Source organism: Mandrillus leucophaeus, unplaced genomic scaffold (assembly GCF_000951045.1).
Source record: "Mandrillus leucophaeus isolate KB7577 unplaced genomic scaffold, Mleu.le_1.0 Scaffold705, whole genome shotgun sequence".
Classification (NCBI taxonomy): Eukaryota; Metazoa; Chordata; class Mammalia; order Primates; family Cercopithecidae; genus Mandrillus; species Mandrillus leucophaeus.
The window spans coordinates 873214-897559 of record NW_012107642.1 but is presented as its reverse complement, the minus strand read 5'-3'; the positions used below and the strand labels follow the sequence as shown (position 1 = coordinate 897559).

The 24346-nt window shown below is 39.1% G+C and overlaps 1 protein-coding gene across 1 annotated transcript in view; it reads left to right on the top strand.

Annotated features, from left to right (window-relative positions):
- UNC5D (unc-5 homolog D (C. elegans)) overlaps window positions 1-24346 on the top strand; it is a 606477-nt gene that overhangs the window by 389865 nt on the left and 192266 nt on the right. The window contains exon 4 of the mRNA XM_011964768.1: window positions 14321-14424. Coding sequence (XP_011820158.1) covers window positions 14321-14424 — 104 coding nt within the window. The remainder of the gene's footprint in view (window positions 1-14320; window positions 14425-24346) is intronic.

Here is a 24346-nt window from a genome sequence, read left to right as displayed (position 1 = left end):
TCTCCATCTTGAGGCATCATCCCTCCATAATCCAGAGTCTCTCTTTTGGTGGAGTCTTTGCAGGGCTTGGTTCGCTGGCTATATTCTGATCGTGCTCAGCCTTAACACGGCACCTTGTCTCCCAAATTCTTCATCTACTGCCTACCTGACACATTCACTTGGATATCTAGTAGGTGTCTCAAACTGGCTATGTCCCAAAAAGTACTTTTCTGGTTTTCACTCCATCAGTACTGCTGCAGGGTGATGGTGGAGGAAGTGGGGATAGTTAATGGGTACAAAAATGTAGTTAAAGAATGAATAAGATCTAGTATTTGATAGCATAACAAGGTGAACTATGGTGAACACTACTTTATTGTATCTTTTAAAATAATTAAAAGAATGGAATTGGAATGTTCTTAACACAAAGAAATAATAAATGCTTGAGGTGATGGGTATCCCAATTAGCTGACAGGATTATTACACATTGTAAGCATGTATCAAAACATCACATGTACTCCATAAACGTGTACCTCTTATATACCCATAATAATTAAAAACAATTCAAAAACAAAAGAAAAAAATAATTGCTGTAAATTTGTGTTTATTTCCCAGTGTTTTCTGTTTCAGTAAAGGGACCACAGGGGCTCCTGACAAGACCCAGGGATCATCCTGGACTTCTCTTTCCTTCAGTCACATCCTATTCACCAGAAAGTCGAGCCACCTCTGCCTCCAAACTATATACTGAATTTGTCCTCTTCTCTCCACCTATTACAAACATTATTTATCTCCTGTGATAATCTCTTTGCTGCTTCTGCTCTTGCTGCCTTGAAATGCATTCTCCACACAGCAACAAGAATGATTACTCTTGAAGAAAAATGCAAACCAGATCATGTTATTCCCATGGTTGAACAGCATGACTTCCCAAACTTTGAACTTTTGGCCCCATAGGCAGGAACCCCCATGTCTCTCTTCCTTCCCTGACTATACAGTGCTTCCAGTCACCAATCACTGTGGCTGTTGCAGTCAGAGTGATTTATTTTCTTTCTCAGATCCCCATGATAGTTCCTATTTCACAGTCGTTGATCATTCACTTTTCCTGGAAATGTGAATGATCATTCACTTTTCCTCATGCAGTGGTTGCCTCTTTCTTGTCGGTTCTGCATAGTTTCATCTTCATTCTGCTGGGTCATTTTATTTTTAAAAAAGTACGGATTTGGCTACCCAAAAGGTGAACAACTTTGAGCCAAAGTGGTTCCTTAGATCTTCCCGGTTCTAGCAAGATTGGCCTAAAGAAAGCAAAATGCAGCCTTCTTCCTTCCACTCAGTTGTTCTGTGGGGCCATGCTGGCAGACGGAGGTGCTAGATGTTTGGTGGCATATCCAGTGTTTATATGCTCATGACACTGGCCATATCTTGTCCCAATTGACCTTCCTGGCCTCATGGAGATGTGGGATGAGGGAAGAACCAAAAAACTAATAATGTGGTTAAATTGTTTTTCTTGCTGCTGGGTTGGCTTTTCTTTTTGACTCGCTTCTATCCCTTTGTTTTCCTTTCATCCCTCTCCAGGACTGGTAGCGAATTACAATGAGGTGGTGAGTATTGAAAGCTTAAGGTTATTTTTAGGTCATTTCTTCTTAAACTTGTTGCTAGTTCACATCCCCCTAATTTCCTGTAGAAGACACAAAGGTCACTCAGGAAAGTCAGGAATGATTCTCCACATCCATGTGGTTTTTAAAACTTTGTCCCTTCAACCATGGAGTTCGTTTTGCATTCAAGTGCCCAGCTGGATGCTCAGCTACAGATAAGCTCTATTAATGCTTGTAGGAGATGTAGAAATTAAGCTGTCTCAGAAAAGGGATACTTGATAACAGGATGAACAGCACAGGCTGAGTGCAGTGGCTCATGCCTATGATCTCACCATTTCGGGAGGCTAAGGCAAGAAGATCACTTGAGGTCAGGAGTTGGAGACCAGCCTGGGCAACATAGTGAGACCCCATCTCTACAAAAAAATTTAAAAATTAGCCAGGCTTGATGGCATGTGCCTGTAGTTCTAGCTACTTGGGAGGCCGAGGCAGTAGTGTTGCTTGAGCTCAGGAGTGTTAAGCTGCAGCTAGCTATGATCGCACCACTGCACTCCAACCTGGGTGACAGAGTGAGACCCAGTCTCTAAAATGTGTGTGTGTGTGCATGAGCAGCATAGTCTTTTCATATCCTGCTTGGGAACTGAGCAGCCTAGGTATAGTCAGTGCTTCCAGGCACTGCTCTTTTTGGTTTTGTTTTCCATCAAAAACACTTTGATTTGGTGGCTATTTCTGTACTTACCTAGGACTCAATTTTCTCATTAGCCCAGCAAGTAGAACAACAGTACTCTCAAATGTACAGAAAGTAGAACTTGTAGATATTTGGTCCCTATAGCTTTTGGTGGAACATGATGTAAAGATACAAAATGTGAGTTATCAGAGGATTTTCCCTTGGTTTAATGCCTTAAAAACAAGGCAGCAGAGAATTTCTATGTTTTCAGTTAATGGCTTTTCCTGTTGAAGATTTGTTAATATCTCTTATTTAGGTTAAACTTCAGCTGTCCTTTATGTATTAACACAACCAAATAAATGCAGTCAATATGCAGAAAGTGCCTTCTATGGAACTTGGAGACAAAGCAAACAGCAATCCTTCTTTCTACAGGCATGGTTTCCTTATGTGGGGTTCCTACCCATTACTTTCTTGCCAAGAGAAGTGGTGCTGAGTGGCTTTGTAGGCAGGGGTGATCATTCTGATGCCACATGTGCCCACTGTTGTGTCCTTCAGGCCAAGAATCTACCCCCAGGCAAGAGAGACACATGAATTGACTCAGTATGATAGATTCAACTGAGAAGAATTTAAGTGATTATGGTCTTGTAGATTTTTGCTCTTCTGAGTATAACCTCATCCTGAAAGAGAATCAGCAGTTAGTAGTGACAACTGAAGGTAGAAGGCATAAAAAAAAGAGGCAGGTGGCAGTGGCCCTGAGACATCAGCACCCATGAGTGAATGCAATTGACCGAAAAGTTAAGACTATTAGGGCAATAGCGAGAGGGAATTGGTTAGGAAGGGTAGAAGTGACATGGCCATGTGTGTGCTAAGGGGATCATGAAATAACTCAGAGGAGAGAATTATACTGGGCCTGTCTTTTTTTTTTTTTTTTTTTTTTTTAGAGACAGACTGTCACTCCATCTTTCAGACTGGAGTGAAGTGTCACGATTATAGCTCACTGTGGCTTCCAACTCCTGCCTCAGCCTCCCAAGTAGCTAGGACTACGGGCATGCACCACCAAGCCTATGTTTTTGTTGTTTTCCTTTTTTGTTTGTTTTGTTTTGTTTTTTTGTTTGTTGTTTGTTTGTTTTTCATTTGTTGGTTTGTTTTGAGAGACGAGGGTCTCTGTGTTGCCCAAGCTGGTATCAAACTCCTGGCCTGAAGAGATCCTCCCACTTTGGCCTCCCAAAATCTTGGAATTACAGGCAAGAGACACTGCGTGACCCTAACTGGATCTCTTTTATCTCCTCGTTTGGCTATGTTATAGCCTCTTAAAGTCACAGTTGTATTGTGTTTCTTATTCTTCAAGCCTGGTCTGTCTTGGTTTCCAGTCAGTCCTAAACTCATCGTTAAGATTTTTATCTTCTTAATTTTCAATAAATTCTCAATTTCTAGTTGAAATATGAATGCTTTTTATTTTTATAAACAAAAGAGGCTGAACATGATAGATCTTATTGTGCTGGGAGTAGCTCAATAGAGAATAGGTTAAATTAGTTCTTAAAGCATTTTGGAAAACTACAACTGTCTGTACTCAGCATATGTCCCTACTGCAGGCACAACTATATCTATTCCCTTGGCAGCCCCACTGTTACCTGACAAGCTACACTACTTGTGAACACAGGATAATGATACACAGTGCTAGTTATAAAATGCTTTATTGATAATAGCAATTTACCAGCAGAGGGATTACAGAGCACAAGGGATCTCACAAAGGCCCAAAGTTATTTTATGGTCCTAGAAACAGCCTTGAGGAGCGTCAGCATGACAGGACCTTTTGCATCAGCCAAACATCCTGCTGTCCCAATAAGCAGAGTATGCTCAGTGCCTGGCATCAAGAGAAGAGAGTGCATGGAGAGTTGTAGGGTGATTCAATGGCATCCAAAGGTGGCCCTTCTTCATTATTGCTGAAAGACTTACTGATCAGGAGTTATGGTTGCAATATTCAGGAATTTCAGGGAGATGTAGTATGTTATTGCAACCATAACGTGTGTGTGTGTGTGTGTGTGCGCGCGTGCGCGCGTGCGTGTGTGTGTATATATATTCATTCCAGAAATATGGCAGTAAACAGAACCAATGAAAAGTTTTGTGCTGTGTGCAGATTCTATGACTAAAATACAATTAAAGAAGAATATTTTAAAATTTATCATTTGCTAAACTTTGAAGGATATGAACTTTGTTGCTTCCTTCTTTGATGGACATTGTAGCAGTGAAACTTGGTACAATAAAATGAATATAATATATAATGTTAAGGGGAATATATATATTATATTCGCATATATATATATATATATGTTCCGGATGTATAGGAATCTGCATGTGGTGTTGTCCTTTAATGCCAGTTATCACTCAAGGAAGCACAGCTGAAATAAGAACTGGAAGATCCAACACAAAGACATGAAATGAAAGGAGGGAACAGCCTAATATCAATATGGGTCTGCCGGTCAAGAAATGTGCAGAATCAGTTGGGCATGGTGGCTCACACCTGTAATCCCAGCACTTTGGGAGGCCGAGGCGGGTGGATCATTTGAGGTCAGGAGTTTGAGACCACCCTGGCCAACATGGCAAAACCCCCGTCTCTACTAAAAATACAAAAATTAGCCGGGCATGGTGGCACATGCCTGTAATCCCAGCTACTCCAGAGGCTGAGACAGGACAATCACTTGAACCCGGGAAACAGAGGTTGCAGTGAGCCGATATTGCACCACTACACTCCAGCCTAGGTGACAAAGCGAGACTCCAAAAAAAAAAAAAAGGAAAGAAATGTGCATAATCCATAGATCTAAGCAAGGTAGAGGGTTTAAGCCAGGCTTGCGGGAAGAGTGCAGATAACGTGCCAAATACAAAAGAGTATCACAATGAGGAAGAAATTGACCTAACAGAAAGCCTTTTATGTGCCTTCCCTTGGAAACTGGAGTCAGTACCTAACTTCTTGGGTTATAACAACTCAGGACTGGAGGATTGAGGCAGAACCACATGGAAGCACCAGGCCTTGACTTCTGGCTTGCTGGCATGCATCCGTCCTGCATGTGAACCAGCCTTTTTATTACAATAAATTTTGTATTTGGGTAAGTTACAATTTTCTTTTATGTATGACAAATGGGGTTTGTTGTTCCTTCAGAGAAATATGGGTGGGAAAGATTCAAAACTGATTTGAATACCAGTGTAGTTGAACAACTAATGGGACATCAGACCATCCTCCCAGAATCTTAACAAATGGCTTTGAGTATGACTATTAAAAAAAATGACTATGATTTTTCACTGGCTGATTTGGTTTGAATGAGTAAATTATTTTTATTTCATTGCATTAACTGCCAGAACATTGAATGAGCCGATAACTCCCTGGTGTTGCTGAGCTGCAAAGAACTATTATTTGGAATTGAATTTTTATTGATTTTCTTGTGCTACAATGACTTTTCTAACATAGTAGCATGAAAGGAAAATGAGAAAAAGGCCAAATAGGGCATGGGGTGAGGAAGGGGAGGCTGCTGCTTCCCAAGGCCTAGCCCCGGATGTACTACTTATTGGCAGGTACTGCTGACTCTGGATGATCCTGTTGCTGGTTATATGATTTACAGGTTAGCCAAGTACCTGGCTTCGTCCCTTCTCCCTCCTCTTCGCTTCTGCTGTCTGATTCCAGGCATTGTGGGCCTTGTTGGCATTCTGCTGTGGAACTAAACAGGGTGACGGGGTGAAGAGGGAACAGAACTAGACAGAGTGTTGCTCCAAATTGATCTGTGTTGGTGATTGTTCATACCATTCAAACACACACACGCACACAATGTGTGTGTAAAGATGACACTGAATGAGTGTGTTATTTTAGCATCATTGCAGTGCCTATTGCACATACCCGTTCATGGTTTTGCTTTCCCTAGTCATCTTTACAGCCAGAGACTTCGTTGTATATTAGTTCATAGTCATCATTCAGATGAGTTGAAGTGGGAAATCATATTTGCTCATTCATTCATTCATTCATTCATTCACTCAACAAATACGTATTAAGTCACTATCTACCAGCTGCCAAAAATATGGCAATAAACAGAAGCAATGAAAAGTTTTGCCCTCATGTGCAGATTCCCATGACTAAAATAAAATTAGAGAAGGGTATTTCAGAATTTGCAATTCTGAAAAGTTTGAAGGATATGATCTTCCTTGCTTCCTTCTTTGATAGACATCGTAGGAGTGAAACTTGGTACAATAAAATGAAACAAGATGTACTTCTCTCCTGGCTTCTGATACAGTTTGGTCTAGTACAGAGATGCTTGACAACTCATAGAAGAAAGGGATCTTTTTTTGGACGTGATTTTTGGTGGCTATGAAAGTAATCCATATTCATTACAGAAATTTTGGAAAATGCAGAAACAGATAAAGGAGATAATTAATATACCAAATTTCATCCAGTGGAAAACCTTCAAAATGTTTAGTAATTTCTTTTTAGGGTTTTTCCTATAACTATAATAATATAGATATACTAATCCTATACCAGTTGCTATTTTCAGATGGTAAGGTTTTGTATTTTTAAACCACATTTAAAAATCTATCTTTATGCGTATGTATGCAATTTGGTTCAGTTCCCTTATACAGAACAATGTGACAATGACTGCTTTTCTTCTTCCCATAGACCATGTGCACACGATTATGAGTGAGATCAGAGGGTGGAAATCTATTTATGCTCCACCCTCTCAATATACACGAATAGAAGACAAGTCTAATAAAAGAGTGTCCTCATGTGATATGAAAACTTAGGAAAGAGAGGTAGCTAGGCAAGTATTTTGCAGAGACTTGCAAGAAAAAAAGTGAGAGAGCATATGTATATACGCTTAAAAGGAAAGGGATATGGTGGTTATGCTTTAAGCCAGTACAAGTTGGACTGAGACTATAAATGGCGTCTGGTGTGTGTTTTTAGGCCTGTGAGATTCTCTGCCTCAGTTTAGATATAACTCTCCGAGGAACTTTTCTGCAATCACTAGATTTAGGTGGGCCCCACTGTGCTACATTTACAGGGTACTTCCCACTTCTCCGTCTCATCACTCAGACATATACCTCTTAATTGCTTGTTTAATAGCTAGTCACCGTGCTAGAGCATATGCTCTAGGAAGGCCAAGGCAGTGTGGCATGTTCAGTCAGGTATCCCACTGCCCGGCACAGTGTCCAGCCCACAGTCAACAGTGGGAGTGAGTGGAGAAGGCTATTGCACTTCTACACAACACCTGAAGGCAAATTAAGAAGGATTACCTACCAGCTGGGTGCAGTGGCTCACGACTGTAATCCCAGCACTTTGGGAGGCCGAGGCAGGTGGCTCACATGAGGTCAGGAGTTCAAGACCAGCATGGCCAACAAGGCAAAACCCCATCTCTACTAAAAATACAAAAAATATATCCGGACGTGGTGACACACGCCTGTAATCCCAGCTACTCAGGAGCTTGAGGCAGGGGAATCGCTTGAATCTGGGAGGCAGAGGTTGTAGTGAGCTGAGATTGCGCCATTGCACTCCAGTCTAGGCAACAAGAGTGAGACTCTGTCTCAAAGAAAAAAAAAAAAAAGAAGGATCAACCAACAAAACAGGTGTTTAATGCAGGTATACTTACTTTTATTTGGAAGTAGATGCATTTAATAATAATACAGTTACTACATTTGGGAGAGAATGATTTTTATTACAAACATGCATATGATAGAGATCATGTACTCCATTCTATTTTATTTAGTATTTAATCTGAATATTTACCTATAATCTTAAATATTTTGAGCTTATGATTTTTAATGGTTGCATAATGTTCCATTGTATGAATACACCAAAAAATTAACCAACCCTATATTATTATTTAGGTTATTAGCAAGTGTTCATTATAAATAATTATTTGAGCAATACCACTATGCATCCATTTTTCTGTGGAGCTCTCTAGTCATTTTTTAGAAAACTTTAGAAGTGGAATTATTGAATCATATGAGCGAATTCTTTTTAATAACAACTGTATTGAGTTATAATCCACATACCGTGCAATTTACCTATTTAAAGTGTACAATTCTGTAGTTTTTAGTATACTCATAGAGTTGTGTAACCATCACCAGGGTCAATTATAGAGTATTTCCATCACACTGTAAAAACCCACCAAAACTATTTCTCTTTGCTGTCTTTCCCCATACTCCTTGCTCAACTCCAGCACTAGGTAACCACTCATCTATTTTTTACCTCTATGGATTTACCTCTTTTGTGTGTTTCACATAAATGAATCATACAATATATGGCCTTTTATGAATGGCTTCTTTCACCTAGCATAGCATTTTTAAGATTCATCCATGTTGTAACATGCATCAATACTTCTTTCCTTTTTGTTGATAGAAAGAATGCCATACTGTTCATATAGGAACTTTTGAAGTAACTTTGGCACACATTACAGCTCACTCTTCATGTATGCCCATTTGCACTAGTAGCAATGTTTAATATTACTATTTCTTATATGCTTGCTAACCTTGGGCATTATTCCTTACGCAAAACTGAGCCTCTTGGGAGAGGAAGGGGACATATAGTGATGGTTTCAAAATTGACATTTCTTTAATAATTAGTGATTTGGTCTTGTTAGATATTTTTGTTAGCCACTTGTATCTCTTCTTGTGTAAATTTTGTTTCATGTCACTTTGCCATTTTATTTGAGGGTATTGTTTTTATTTTGTTTCATAAGAGCTCTTATATGTTAAGGTTGTTAACCTTCTGCCCTTGATGTTGCTTATAATGTTTTAGATTTAAAAATTTTTCAATTTTGGCAAAACACTATCTACCAATCAATCCCTTAAGGGGTCTTTAATTTCAAGTCTGGAAAAGCCTTCCTCTTCCTAAGATCCAAGGAATATTTTATTTTATTACTGCTATAGTTTCCTGTAAAAATATTTCTTATTAATATGGGTTTTATTTTGGTATTAAAAGACATCAATCTAATTTTATTTTTTTCTCCAAAAAGGCAATTAGTCATCTTAATACCTTTGCCCAATTAATTTATGTATCACTTTTATCATATACTCTATTATTTTTATTTGAGTGTCTCTGAAAAATTCTCTGGTTTATAGTTAATTTGTCTGATTTATGACAAAGCTACCCCATTTTAATCATCAAGGCTTTAAAATAGGATCCAGTAACATACATGAACTCTATGAAGCAACCAGTGCTCTTAAATGGACTTTACATATATTAGCATTTAGTCTTAACAAAATGTATGTGAATTATTATCCTCATATCACCAATGAGGAAGCTGAGGCAGAGAGATTGAGGACTTACTCAGTCAAGGTGCGAGTAAGTGGTGGTCCCAAAATTCAAACAAAAAAACAGGCTCCAGCCCCCACTTTCCTCACCAGTGACCACTCCTGCCTGGTGGGGTCCTGAGATCTATGATCCAGCAGTTTTAAGTTCATACCATTAGTTATGCATATTTATGATACATTATGCGTCTTTCTTCCCTGATCCTTGGATATTTATGTGAATATTTTTAGTTATATTATAAAAAGCATTTAGGTTTAAAACTGTTAAGTGTTTTTATTGCCCATTGCCAAGTTTTTAAAAACCATAACTTCTAAATACTGAAATTATTGCACTGAGTTGTTTTTCATTGGTTAGTTTATTTTACAAGGTAATGTTTTCAGGAATAGTATGTGGCTGCTTACAATCTCATGGTCTTATCATGTCTGACACTACATTGTTGTTAGGTTACTCATGAATACTAACTTGTTTGCAAATAACAAACAATGCTTTTTCCAAAAAAAAAAAAAAGCAAAAGTAAAGAATTTGATTAAGTATACTCTGATACACAAACTATATAGGAAATAAATTCCATATTCTTGTTCCATTATTCTTTTTGCTTGTTTTCTGCAAAAATACTTGTAAATTAATTTTTGTATTTTATTAATTTTGTTAAAATTAACAATTTCAACTAAGATCTATCTAGGGTTGTTTCTTTTTAAAGCTAGTTTGCCTCATATCCAATGAGCCATTTTGCAAACTCAAGTCCCTTTTTAGCTTAGAGAACTATTATTATTATTATTAAATTGATTTTTGTTTCTTTTTTTTTCAGCTTGTTGTGTCCTTTTGAAATTCCTGTTATATGTAATGTTGTATTCCTCTTTCTCCACTTTGTCATTCATTTCATCCTTCTTCTGACAATCTCATTGTCACTTTATCACTTTCCTCTTACCTCATTTAGCACCAGGTATTTATTAAGAACCTGCCCTGTGTCAGATATTACAATAGGTACTGGTGATAGAGGAGTGAAAGTCTAGGACTTAGAGCCTGCTTTCATAATACCAATGATGGAGCAAGGAAAACAGATGTAGAACAAGTCACCATAAGCACCCTACTAGAGGACATTCCTTACACTGTTACCAATACAGCAGTCTTACATGTCTATACCAACTGGTCTATCTATAAATTGAGCAGAAGGATATGGAGCTCCTTTGCCAAGCCCAGGCTCCCTGTAATGCTCCTGCAGGTTCCCCTTTGCCTACTTAGTCCTTCAATTTCATTATATTAATATTTTCTGTTAAACCAACTGGTATACTTGCTGTTTTTCTGATGCATCCTGACTGATACTGCCTGTCTTCTGGTTCAGTTTTCTACAATATTCAATATGCTATTTACTGTCTCCATATTTATTTATATATTTCTAAATCAGCAGTTATGTTTTTTCTTTTTTCATAGTGGCGGTTTCTTGATCTCAGATGTTATCCTATTTATAACTCTCTAGATTCTCAGTTGCTGTTTCCTTTTGACTTTAAAGAACTAAAATTAGAAATTATCTAAAAATATGCCTCTTGCTTCATGTCTTTTTAGAGGAAGAAATCTATTTTCGGCTCTATGGTTTGTTTCCTTATCTTGTAGTATAATTCTTGTTATATGGCTAAGGATGTTTTCCCTACGATTAGAAATTGGATCGGTTCCTGTCTGTTTCTTTCAAGCCTTGGAGCTCATATAGGCGATTAAAGTGTTCAGATTGCCTATTCAGAAACAAATTAGACTGGGTGCCCTATGGTGAGAATCACAGCTATACCTCTGTGTCTAAGGAGTTTATTTCCATCATGTCTACTATATTTAGCAACTGACTGGAATATGTTGGTAAGTTTACCCTCCTTAAGATTCAAAAGTTTGCCCTCCTTAGTAGTCAGTGTCCTGGCACCAGTATCAGATACAAGCCAGAACTAGGACTCCGTGATACTTGTGTTTCTCACTTGGTGTAATGATGTCTGATCATTACAGCTCCCTAACAGGTCGAAAGCCTTTTACCACTGTGGGATCCAGATATACATAGTGCCCTAGTTTTTCCCTGACCCCCAGTCATTGCCTTTAATCTTCGTTCTTTTTGTGTACACCTTTGGGAGGAAAATATGCGTCTTGCTAGGACTCTTCCAGTCATTTCAAATGTCATTTGGAAAGAGCAGCAGGTTGGATTGACCTTTTCTTCTACCTAATCTTGCCTATGTGAGATCTATTAGAAGTTCCTCGAAGTTTCTAGTAATACCCTTTCCTAGGTCCCACTGTCAATACAGTTTACACACATACATACATACATATACATATATAAATATGTAAATTATATAAACATGTATAAATATGTATGTATGTATTTACTTACCTATTTTACTGAGAGGCTGGAATAGGGAGAAAAAAATGACATTTCTCCAGTTGTTTTTTCACCTGATAATGTAGTTAATGTAGTAGTGTGTAGAGAGCCATAAACTAAGTATTTTTTACCTTTTCTATTTCTGTTGATCAAAGAAAGGACACAAAAGTGGAATGTAAATAGAAATTTGCACTATTGGTTTTCTATACTTTATCTGGCTGAAAACAGATTAATTGGTGGTGTCAAAATTGGGATGATCATTTAGCAGCACTGAGCAAAGCTTCCTTTACAAAACAAAGCAATGAAGGAAAAGGAAAATTTAAAAAAAAAAAAAAACCATAGCAAACAAACCAAACAAAAGCCAGACACAGTGGCTCATGCCTGTAATCCAAGCACTTTGGGAGGGAGGTCAAGGTTGGCGGTTCACTTGAGCCCAGGCATTGGAGACCAGACTGGGCAACAGAGCAAGAAGTGACACTCTACCCATTTCTACAGAAAATGTTTTAAAATGTAGCCCTGTGTGATGTCACACACCTGTAGCCCTAGCTACTTGGGAAGCTGAGGTGGGAGGATAGCTTGAGCCTGAGAGTGTTGAGGTTGCAGTGAGCCATGTTTACACCATTGCACTCCAGCCTGGGCAATGGAGCGAGACCTTATCTCCAAAACAAAACAAAAACAGCTCCTTCATCAGCAAACTGACATCTCATATGTTAAATTCACTCTCGCTCTATGATAGACTAATTTTGATATAGTTCTGATAAATAACCAATTCATATGGAGGAGGGATTTTTGACCCAAAGATCCCTTGTGAGACAGCAGAGGAGAATTGTGTGGGAAACGTGAGATTTTTCATTCTGGGTTTATTCACAGTACCTTCACAGTTTCGTTGTCAGATATGTGACCTTCATCACACTTGGAGTCAGAAGTCCTGAATCAAACGGGCTGTGGCAATTTACGGTTACCGGATAGAGGGAAGCTGGCTTTAAAACTCAGGGGACAGCAGAGAAATGAGAGAATGGATCTTGTCACCCACCTGCAGTTCGAGTTGTTTTAAGATCTTTTGCCTTATATATACTCATGAAGACCTCCGAATATGTAGCACTGCTACTAACAAAAGACATTGGTTGCCTCTGGGAGGGAAAGCATTAAGAGTAAAATTCAGAGGAAAGTGAATACATGGCTTGCTGTGCTTGTTATTCATTGAGTGTTTTTGACTTGCTAAAAGCAAGTTTAATGTATTTATACAATTTATAAAGATGTAACTGATTCTGGAGCTCTCCTCTTTACAGGGAACATATTTCATGTTATTGTAAGCACTGAAGAAAATTAAATCAATAAATTCACAGCCCGTAATTTGAGACACTCAATTTGAAGAAAAATGCATTGTCAGGGAGGGAGGGCAAAATCTTTTACACTGCGGAAGACTTGTAAACAACCTGTCTTTACCCTACTATCCTGTGCTTTCAAGTGGCAGCAGGAATTACCCTCCTGCTGCAAGATTATCAAAGAGTTGTCATGACACCTCCAGAGAAGTAAAGGCCAACTCCCCACCTTTTTTTAATGAAGCGTGTGCTCAAGTGGAAAGCAATGCAAATGAAACTCTTCTGCACTGTCCATCTATGTCCTTTTCCCTGAGAAGGCTTTGCTGGTTAGCACTCAGCCTGGGTGTCAGGAAGCTTAGTGCATTGTTCCCCATCACTGGCACTGATGCTCTCTGTGACCACTGGCAAGCCAATTAACCTCTGCAAGTGTCATCCTTCCATGTGTAAAAGGTTAATAGTACAGCTTGTTTGCAAAGTGCCTGGAGCCTTCCATGAAGGGCACTACCCAAATATCCAGCATTGCTGTTTGACTGGAGGGCGTTGTGTTTTAAAATTACATGTTTGGTTGGATAGGTTATAGATTTTGTTGTGGTTGAATGTTGCCCCTTCTCCCTGGTTACAAATAAAAACACTAATAGGTAATCTCACTCTATTAGCATCTTCTAGAGCCCCCTAGAGGGTTAAGGGAATGGCAGAGGTTACAGATTAATAATGCATTCTTCAGTTGATAGAAAAAAATCACGTGCATCTCAACTGCATAATAGCTGTGGATGGCAATTTATTAGGTCAAGTGTTTCATCAGATGCTCAGCAGATAATGCTGGCAAATACTCATGAAACAATGGGGAGTTCTGTGTTTTTTGTTTTTTTTTTTTTCTACTATCCTAGTTATTTATTTCATCCTTCACATCAATATAGGACACCAGAAACTGTTTTGTCCAGGTTATTTCACATGCATTTATGAATATTTAGAAAAATGATTCTCTTGTTCTAGAATTCCTGGAACAAGTGACTTATTTGTGTGTGTGTGTGTCTAGGTTGTGACATTAAGCTCATTTTTTTTGTACTTGAACCAAATTTGAATAACACTAGACTTGGAGCAAAGTGTCACCTATCTCATGCTTCTTTGCAGATTTACGGAAAAACTTTGAACAAGACCCACAAGGAAGGGAGGTTCCCATTGAAGGCATGATTGTGCTGCACTGCCGCCCACCAGAGGGAGTCCCTGCTGCCGAGGTAAGACAGGATCCCGGGACCAGTCACCGGGAGGAACCAGGCCTGTTCCCAAGAGGGAGGGCAGAGTCCTGCGTGGCTGGAAGGGAAGTCAAGGAGCCCATGTCTGGGATTCTTGTTGCCTGGGCTCAATTGCTAAAGATGATGAAGAAATTCTCTAGGAAATAAGCTAGAAAGGAACTTGTTTCCCATCTACTTCTGTGCTTGCACAAGGCCCTTGGTAGGCAGCCTGGGTAGAATTTGATCTGTCTTCTTGGTTCTGGGGACCTTGAATCATAAAGATGTCATTCTTTTTGTCCTCTGTCAAGATCTTCTGATATGCATATTGGCTTATGGAGCAAATCTGAGCTGTTAACAGGCAAACACGCATGAAAAAGCCCATAGGAAAGGTCAGAAGACCCAGTCTCAGTATCACTGGTGTTTGTTCATCCTTCACTTTTTTGTGGAACAAGCATTCATTTATTCAGTGTCTGTTATGTTTTCTGCACTGTGCAGGCTTTAGGGATATAAAACATCATGAAGCCACTGGCCTCTGATATGTTATCCTTCCTTCACAGCGAGGTGCCTAGAATCCAGAGTCACAATGTTTTCGGTTTCTTGAATGTTTTCTAGAAGGTCTACCTTACTATTCAAATATAATTGTCCCTGGTAATGCACTCTGGTCATAGGAAAGCTTTCTGAATCTTTTATTCACAATGAGATGGCCCCTGATAGACTAGTAATATAGCTATTATTGGAGGAAAAACACTAAGAAGTATAAGACATGCTTAATATAACAAAAAGTTTATAAACATAGGCCCATGAACCCCCAAAATCTGAGAGAGGTCTCAGTTAACTTAGAAAGTTTATTTTGCCAAGGTTGAGGACGTGCGCCCACGACTCAGCCTCAGGAGGTCCTGACGACGTGTGCGCAATCAGAGCACAGTTTCATTTTATACACTTTAGGGAGCCGTGAGACGTCAATCAACATATGTAAGATGAACATTGGTTCAGGTCCCGGAAAAGCTGGACAACTAGAAGCAAAGGTGGGATAACTCCCCTGGAAGCAGGGATGGGGCTTCCAGGTCACAGGCAGATAAGGGACAAATGGTTGCATTCTTTTGAGTTTCTGATTAGCCTCTCAAAGGAGGCAATCAGATATGCATTTATCTCAGTGAGCAGAGGGGTGACTTTGAATTGAATGGGAGGCAGGTTTGCCCTAAGCAGTTCCCAGCTTGACTTTTCCCTTTAGCTTTAGTGATTTGGGGGCCCCAAGATTTATTTTCCTTTCACAGGCCTGAGTTCAGCAGCACATGGTTCAGGTTTGACTCTTCTATGGGAAGCTAGGAAACGGTGTTTGGAGCTATTGTTTATTCACTGAGAAGCAGATATACGAAGAAAAAGAAAAAACCAGGAGCCTTTGCCTCATATTTTAGTAAAATTGGGAGTTTGTAATTGGAAGGACAAAAAAGGAGATAAAATAAAGGGGAATGAAAAAACACACATACTTGCATATTTAGAAAGCGTGCTAGGTGGACACTATTCAGGGCTCAAATGGCTCACAGAAATGAAGTAAACGGACTTGAAAATTAAACTGAACACTCCATGCATGATGTAAAATGATTAGAAAGGAAAATGCTTATTTAAAAATTTTATCGAATGTAGAACAAAAAAGATATTGATCTCCTTTTGCTGCCCTATTGTTTTCTACGACAGCACACCCTCCTTTCCTGAGCAGGGCGTTAAGTGTCAGGCAAGGGACTGTGTCCCTCTCATTTAGGACATCACGTGTGTTCCTGGGAGCCTAACAGAGGTATCAGCAGTTCTCTACATTCAGCGCCCATCTTTCAAAAAACCCCAGTTTACAAATGTTTTATGCATAAAAATGTCTAGGCTCTGTAGTGCCAGCTGTGTGAGTGTCCCCTGGTACACCCATGTTTCCTTCTGGTTCTGTGCCAGGTGACTGCCATTGACTTTGGCAGCAGCGGAGAGGGGTGCTCATGTTTTTATCAGCCATCAGCCTATAGGAACTTAGCATACTCTACATCTCTATTAATCTACTTTTTTTCCAGATGGAAAATAACTTAGATATTTACCTGGCATAACCTTTGCATTTTAGAAGCAGGAAAACTGATGCTTGTATCAGTGGCTAACCAAAGGTCTTGCAGTCATTTAAGGGCTCTGTTCAAAATCCTGCAAAGGTACTCCAAGGCACTCCAGGTAAAAGTCTATGTTCTTTTAGTGCTTTACAAGATTCAACATAATCTAGCCTGGTGTGACCTTATATATTTTATTTGACTCTGCATTTGACCACGCTACAGCCACCCTGGCAGCCATGCTCCTACATCAGGGCCTTTGCATGTGCTGCCCTCTCTGCCGGAGGGCTCTTCCCCAGCTGTCACACTGCTTCGTCCCATCTTTCTTCAGGGTTTACTCAGATATCACTTGCTCAGTAAGGCCTGCTCTGTACACTCTGCAAATGTTTCAAATATTTGCTTCCCCCACTCCACCTTTTCCCTGCTTTATCCCAGCAATTTATCCTACTAGGTATATACTTTCTTTTTACCTGTTATCACAAGCATACTCTATTTACTTTGCTTATTTCTCTCTACCCCACTGAAACTTAACTTTAATGAGGAGATTTGTGCTTTCTCTTCTTCATTGCTGTGTCCTCAGCACATGAAACAGTGCTGCTCATGGCTATTTTCGGAAAGGTGAAAGATTTTTCACAAGTGTTGGCAAGGATGTGGAGAAAAGGAAACCCCTGCACACTGTTGGTGGGAATGGAAATTAGTATAGCCATTATGGAAAACAGTATGGACATTCTTTCCGAATGTTAAAAGTAGAGCTACCATTTGATCCAGCAATTCTTCTGATAGGTATATACTAGGTATACATTCAAAGCAAATGAAATCAGGATGTAGAAGAGATACCTGCACTCCCATGTTTACTGCAGCACTGTTCACAATAGCTCCATGGGTAAGATAGGGCATCAACCTAAGTGTCCATCAATGGACAAATGAATTTTAAAAATGTGGTATGCATACACAATGGAATACTACTCAGCCTTTAAGAAGGAAATGTTGTCATTTGTGACAACATGGATTAACCAAGCAGGCTGTATGTCAAGTGCAGTAAGTCAGGTACAGTAAGAAAAATACCACGGGATCTCACCTCTATGCAGAACCTAAAAAAGCTGAAGTCGACTGGGTGTGGTGGCTCATGCCTGTAATTCCAGCACTTTGGGAGGCCAAGGCAGGCAGATCACCTGAGGTCAGGAGTTCGAGACCAGCCTGCCTAAAATTATGAAACCCCATCTCTACTAAAAATACAATAGTTAGTCGGGTGTGGTGGCGTGCATCTGTAGTCCCAGCTACTTGGGAGGCTAAGGCAGGAGAATGGTTTGAACCTGGGAGGTGGAGGTTGCAGTGAGCCAGGATCATGCCACTGCACTCCAACCTAAGCAAGTGAGCAAGACTCTGTCTCAAAAAAAAAAAAAAAAAAAAGCTGAAGTCACAGAACTAGAGTAGAATGGTGGTCACCACATGTTGAGGAGATGGGGAGAGGCTGGGGAGACATTGGTCAAAGGGTACAATATTTCAGTTAGAGAGGAATATGTTTATTGGTCTGTTGTACAATATGGTGACTATAGGTAATAACAGTGTATTGTATTCTTTAAAAATGCGAAGAATAGATTTTAAGTGCTTGCATCACAAAAAGAACAATAAGTTTATGATGTAACACATACATTATTTAGCCTTATTTAGCCATTCCACAGTATATACATATTTCAAAACATGTTATACATGAAAAATATATGCAATTTGTTAGCATAAAAAATAAATTTAAAAAACATGCTTCTTACATCCAGGTGTTCAATAAATAAATACTTGTTGAATATGAAGGGAAATTAGTCTGCTAATTATATTGATGAATATTTAAGGTTATCCCAGGATTAGCCCTAGACAAAATGTAAAATGCATTAGGCAACATTTTGGCTTTGTTTTGTTTTGTCTTTCTCTTATGATTGGGTACTAACAGGTGAAGAAAAGATTCCTACCTACTTTTTTCCATATATGCAAATATAAATTTATTAACTCCATCACTAGTCCTACAACTAAAGAAATAAAGATATATTTTCACTTCAAGTTTGATTCACTTTTAACAGTAAAGAACACCTCAATGCAATATTTAGACATTTTGGCTAATTGTTAAACATTAACTAAAATGGAGCTTTAACTAAGAGTGTTGCCACATTTTTAAATTAATAGACATTAGGTAAAACTATTTTGAATTTATATAAAAGTTGAAGTACTATAGAAAGTTCTCATGTACCTTCCCCCTCCGTTTCTTGTTTTTTTATTTTTATTTATTTATTTATTTTGAGACAGAGTCTCACTCTGCCACCCAGGTTGGAGTGCAATGCTGCACTCGGTTCACTGCAACTTCTGCCTCCTGGGTTCAGATGATTCTCCTGCCTCAGCCTCCTGAGTAGCTGGGATTACAGGCACCCACCACCATGCCCTGCTGATTTTTGCATTTTTAGTAGAGATAAGGTTTCACCATGTTGGCCAGGCTGGTCTCTAACTCCTGACCTCGTGATCCACCCACATCAGCCTCCCAAAGTGCTGGAATTGCAGGCATGAGCCACCGCACCCGACCCAGTTTCCTTTTTTGTAATTACATCTTACATGAGTGTGGTACCTCCCGTACAATGACCGAACCAATATTGATACATTCTTATTAAGGACAGTCTAGAGTTTGCATTAAGGTTCACTCTGTGCTGTTGTCTATGGCTTTTTTAAAATTTCATTTCAGGTTCAGGAGTACATGTGCAGGTTTATTATACAGGTAAATTGCATGTCACGAGAGTTTGCTGTACAGATTAATTCATCACTCAGGTGATAAACATAGTACCCCACGGGTAGCTTCTTGATCTTCTTCCTCCTCCCACCCTCTCCCCTCAAGTAGACCCCAATGTCTGTTGTTCCTTTCTTTGTGTCCATGTGTTCTCAGTGTTTAGCTCCCACTTACCGCCCCCACTGCTTGTTGAAGACATAAATTTAAAAAAGAAAGAACAAAAGAAGAATAAAGGATGTGCAGTCTGGTAAGATAGTAGCCAAAAGCAAAAATACATTTTGGTTCATAAATGCACACATGAACGTGCATACCCACTCACCCACACTGAAGCATCTTTTGAGAGAATGCAGGGACTTATGAATTATAAGAACTCTGTGACTGTTCAGGACTGAAATTGGTAGAGGATTCCTATGAGAGGACAGACTGGCTTCTAGGAGGTGAGCAGCGTGCCCATATGTTCAATTATTTAGAGGCTGAACTCTGTTGAATGCTTGGAAAGCAGCTCTTTACACATCCCTCCCTCTTTCTTGCCCTAGCGCCCTACACTTGCAGGCAAACGAGCTCTGTAGACTGGCTCAGCCCCTTTCTTCATTTGCTTCTGAGGGTGCTTTTCAGCTGTAACCACAAGGAGGAGAGCAAGATATGAAAAACTTTCAGTGGCAGCACAGTCCAATGTCAGTGGAAAAAAATATTTGGGAGAGCTGTGGAACAAGGGAACACAATATAGATGTATCAGAAAGTACGCTTTCTTTTCTGGTATCTACCTTTCTGACACATTTCCAAACTGTAGTTATCCACTTCCTATATTGGTTTCCTAGGGCTGCTGTTATAAATTACCACCACTGAGGAGGCTTGAAACAGCAGAAGTTTATTTTCCAACAGTTCTGGGGCAGGAGTCTGAAATCCAGTAGCATTAATTCCTTCTGAGGGCTCTGAAAGAGAAACTGTTCCATGCTTCTCTCCTAGATGCTGGTAGTTACTGGCAATCTTTGGTGTCCCTTGGCTTGCACACTGATAAGATTATGCTTTGTGTCCTCATCCAAATCTCATCTTGAATTGTAATCACCCATAATCCCCATGCGTCAAGGGAGAGGCCAGGTGGAGATCATTGAATCATGTGGACAGTTTCCCCCATGCTGGTCCCATGATAGTGAGTGAGTTCTCATGAGATTTAATGGTTTTATAAGGGACTTCTTTCCTCTTTGATGGGCACTTCTCCTTCCTGCCGTCTTGTGAAGAGGTACCTTGCTTCCCCTTCTTCCCTCCCCAGCCATGTGGAACTGTGAGTCAGTTAAACTTCTTTCCTTTATAAATGAACCCTAACCCTAACCCCTAACCCCTAACCCTAACCCTAGCAGTATGAAAATGGATTAATAAATAGATACATGACTCAGCCTCTGCCTCCATCGATTGCAGCTTCACATGGCATTCTCCTGTGTCTCTGAATTTCTTTTTATAAGGACACCAGCCATTAGATTATGACTGACTGTAATCCCATGTGGCCTCATACTTTATATTCTGCATCACAAAACATCTGCAAAGACCCAATTTCCAAATAAGGTCAGGTTCTCAGGTTCCAAATCAACATGAATGTTGGGGGACTGCTATTCAGCCCAGTACACTTCCCATTCTACCTCTGGCATCATATCACTTTTTATTTTAATAATGTATGTCTTTTAGGAATAAATTTCAGACCCAGACCAGCTGAAATTAAATAGAAACTAATTCCAAGGAGCAGCTGGGGCTTTAGGGTAGTTTAAAACAGAAATTCTCAGCTGAGAAGGGGCAAAAACTTTGTTTTATAAATGTTGTATTATAGATGAATATGGAAAGTATTTCAGCTACATTAAGGGTTAAATAGGCTATTGATGCCGTAGCAAACATTTGTTTTTTAAAATCTGACCTGTATAAATGTATGGGGTACAAGTGTAATTTTGTTACACGCATAAGTTGCGTAATGGTAAAGACAGGGCTTTTAGTGTATCCATCACCCAAATAACAAGTAATTTCTCGTCATCCATCGCCTCCTCTTCCTGGTTTCCACTGTCTATTATTCTATACTCTATGTCCCCCTCACCCTGCCTCATCTCCACTGTCTGTCATTTCAAACTCTAAGTTCATGTTTAGCTCCAACTTACATGCGAGAACACATGGTATTTGTCTTTCTTTGAGTCATTTCATTAATATAATGTCTCTGGTTCCATTCATGTTGTTTCAAAAGACATTTCATTCTTTTTATAGCTGACTGGTATTTCATTGTGTATATATACATTTTCTTTAAATTCATTGATGGACACTTAGATTTGTTTCATATGTTTGCTATTGTACATAGTAGTGCAGTAAATATGTGAGTACATGTATTTATTTCATTTCTTTTTTGGCAGGTAGACAGTAGTGAGATTGCAGGATCTAATGGTAATTCTGTTTTTAGTTATTCAAGAAATATCCAAACTATTTTTCATAGAGTTTATACTAATATACATTCCCACCAACAGTGAATAAAAGTTGCCTTTTCTCCACATCCTTGTCAACATCCAGTTTTTGGGTTTTTTTTTTTTTTTTTACTTTTCAGTAATAGCCATTATGACTGGTATAACACTGTGGTATCTCATAGTGGCTTTAATTTACATTCGTTGATGATTAGTGATGTTGAACATTTTTTTCATGTTTCTTGGCCATTTCTATGTCTTTTTTTTGAAATATGTATATTCATATCCTTTGCCCAACTCTTTAATGAGGTTGTATATGTATAACATCATCTTAATGTGGGACAGTATCCTAGTCTCAAACACTTGCATTATTTTGGAATTTCTTTTCTCCATGATTTGGATGCTACCATTATCTGTGCACCAATATCTATAGCTCTTTTACTTTCAGCAGTAGCTTACACAGTAAGTCATTGCTATCAACATCTGTGTTTTTGCTGAAAACAAGGCAGAATGAGAGAAGAAAGCTGAGAAATGATAAAGATGGAGAAGGAAAATGAAAATGTTCATACCCTTCCACAGTCATGGTGTCCCTTAGGGTGCAGATGTCTATCAATGTCTGTTACGTGGTCAGGTTATTGAGCATGTATCATTCTGCCTATTAACTTCATAGTAATATGAGTATACTAAGGTGATGACTCTTCAGTATGGCAGAAATTGGTAACTGTGTTTAGAAATTGGTCAGTCATGTAATCGTTACTGTGAAATGCTATCAGTCAAAGTCATCTTCATTGTGCAGGCCATGTTCCACCCTCTCCATGCCACCACTTGGTTCCCTTTCTGCCCACCTCCTCTGGGGCCCATGGGATCACCACTGGAAAGGGATATAGCTGGCGGGGCCCCCAGTACATCAGCTGGCTTTGTCTGTCACTGGAATAGGTAGTTTCCTACTTGACACATTCATTGAAAGTCACCTTGGGGGACATGTCCAAATTCTGTTATCACAAAACATATACAATAGACTTTTCTCTGCAAGACAGAACTTTCTTGGCAACTAACTCATTTATCTGACAAGAAAAGTGTTATGAATAATAAAAATAGAGTTGCCATTTTTGAAATGTTCTTGTGTACCAGGTACTATGGTAGGTGGTTTATCTTCTGTTATTTCAATTAATTTGCAAAAAAAAAAAAAAAATGTGCTATGAGATGCTGAGAAGGTATATGAGCTTTCATGTCTATCCTACAGCAACTTGTCTAAGCTCTCAGGTCACTAGGAAGCACCAAGAGCCAACTTTAAAGCTCAATCTGTCCTTTCTCTAATTGTTTTTGGTTTTATTTGTTTTTAATTGGACCAAGCTTCTTGAAGGTTGGGAGCCGCCAGGCCAATGATAGTCTATCTGCCCACTGTACTGCCATCATCTCACCCTTAGAATGAAAGGTCTTTGGATTAAATTATCTTCTAGTGAATATTCTAATCTCAAATTTGCTATATATTCTGTGCCTCTTTATTTGAAATATGTCATCAGATAATAAAACTAAGAGCACTGAGAATGTGGAAGTTTTGGAGGCCGAGGGGGACAAGGAGCCTGGGACAGGACATCACTCTGTCCTTTAAAGGGCAAGGAGTCCAGGTTTGATGCTATCCTAGGAGTTATATAGAAGAGGCCACGTAGAAGAAAAAGGGACATATAAAAGGAGAAGTAAGGGAACCAAGTGCAATCTCTACCCTCATTACAACTTTCTCTACATTTGGCCATGGCCCTAACAGATCACATTGTCAAAACAGGACTCAAATTTACGCTGATAAATGCATACTTGTGTCTGTAACACAGCAGTGTCATTTCACCTACTATACGTCAGTGGGGTAGGGAAATAATAGCAACAGAACCAAAGATTGTCAGGTTTGCACAATGGGAAAAGTATGAACTTTGAAGCCAACAGACTCTGGCTACTAACTTTGTAATGCAATTAGCCACTCTGACCCTCAGTTTCCTCCTCTGGAAATGAGAAAAATGTTTTCTTTGTAGAATTTCTATGAGACAAACAAAACAACAGCAACAACAACGAATGTGCAAAACATTTAGCAGTTTCTAATATTAAATAAATGGTAAAGATTATTTTGATTTCTGTTGTTCCTTCTTCTTTCATTTTTAAAGCTTTAAGAACTTTTGATTCCCCCAAAAAGATGTGAAGCCCTATTATTTTTGGGGAACCAGATTAAAACAGAAAATTCGTATAATGTCTAACATGTTTTTAACCCTTTGAAGAAGTAGTGAGCTGCTAAGACCAGCCCGTTCCCTCGAGCTCTACTTCTCTCAAACATTGCCCTCTCTTCTTGTCCTTCAGGGTCATCAAAGACAAAGCCACTTATCAAAAAGCTTCCTGGCCCCCTCTCTTGTAATCCGTCACATGGAGGAATTAAATAATTACTGATGAAGGCTGGTGACCCACCAATGTTTGTTCACCTTACCACCATTGAAGTATCTTATGAATATTATTGTTATTAAAACACTTTATGAAAATGTTACATGAACTGGAAGTTTCTCATTACACTTACTTAGACACTGGTTTAGATAATATGTAATTACTTTTTGTAAAAAGTTCACATGAACTTTTTACAAAATAGGTCACACACATTGTTTTACAAAATACCTGAAATG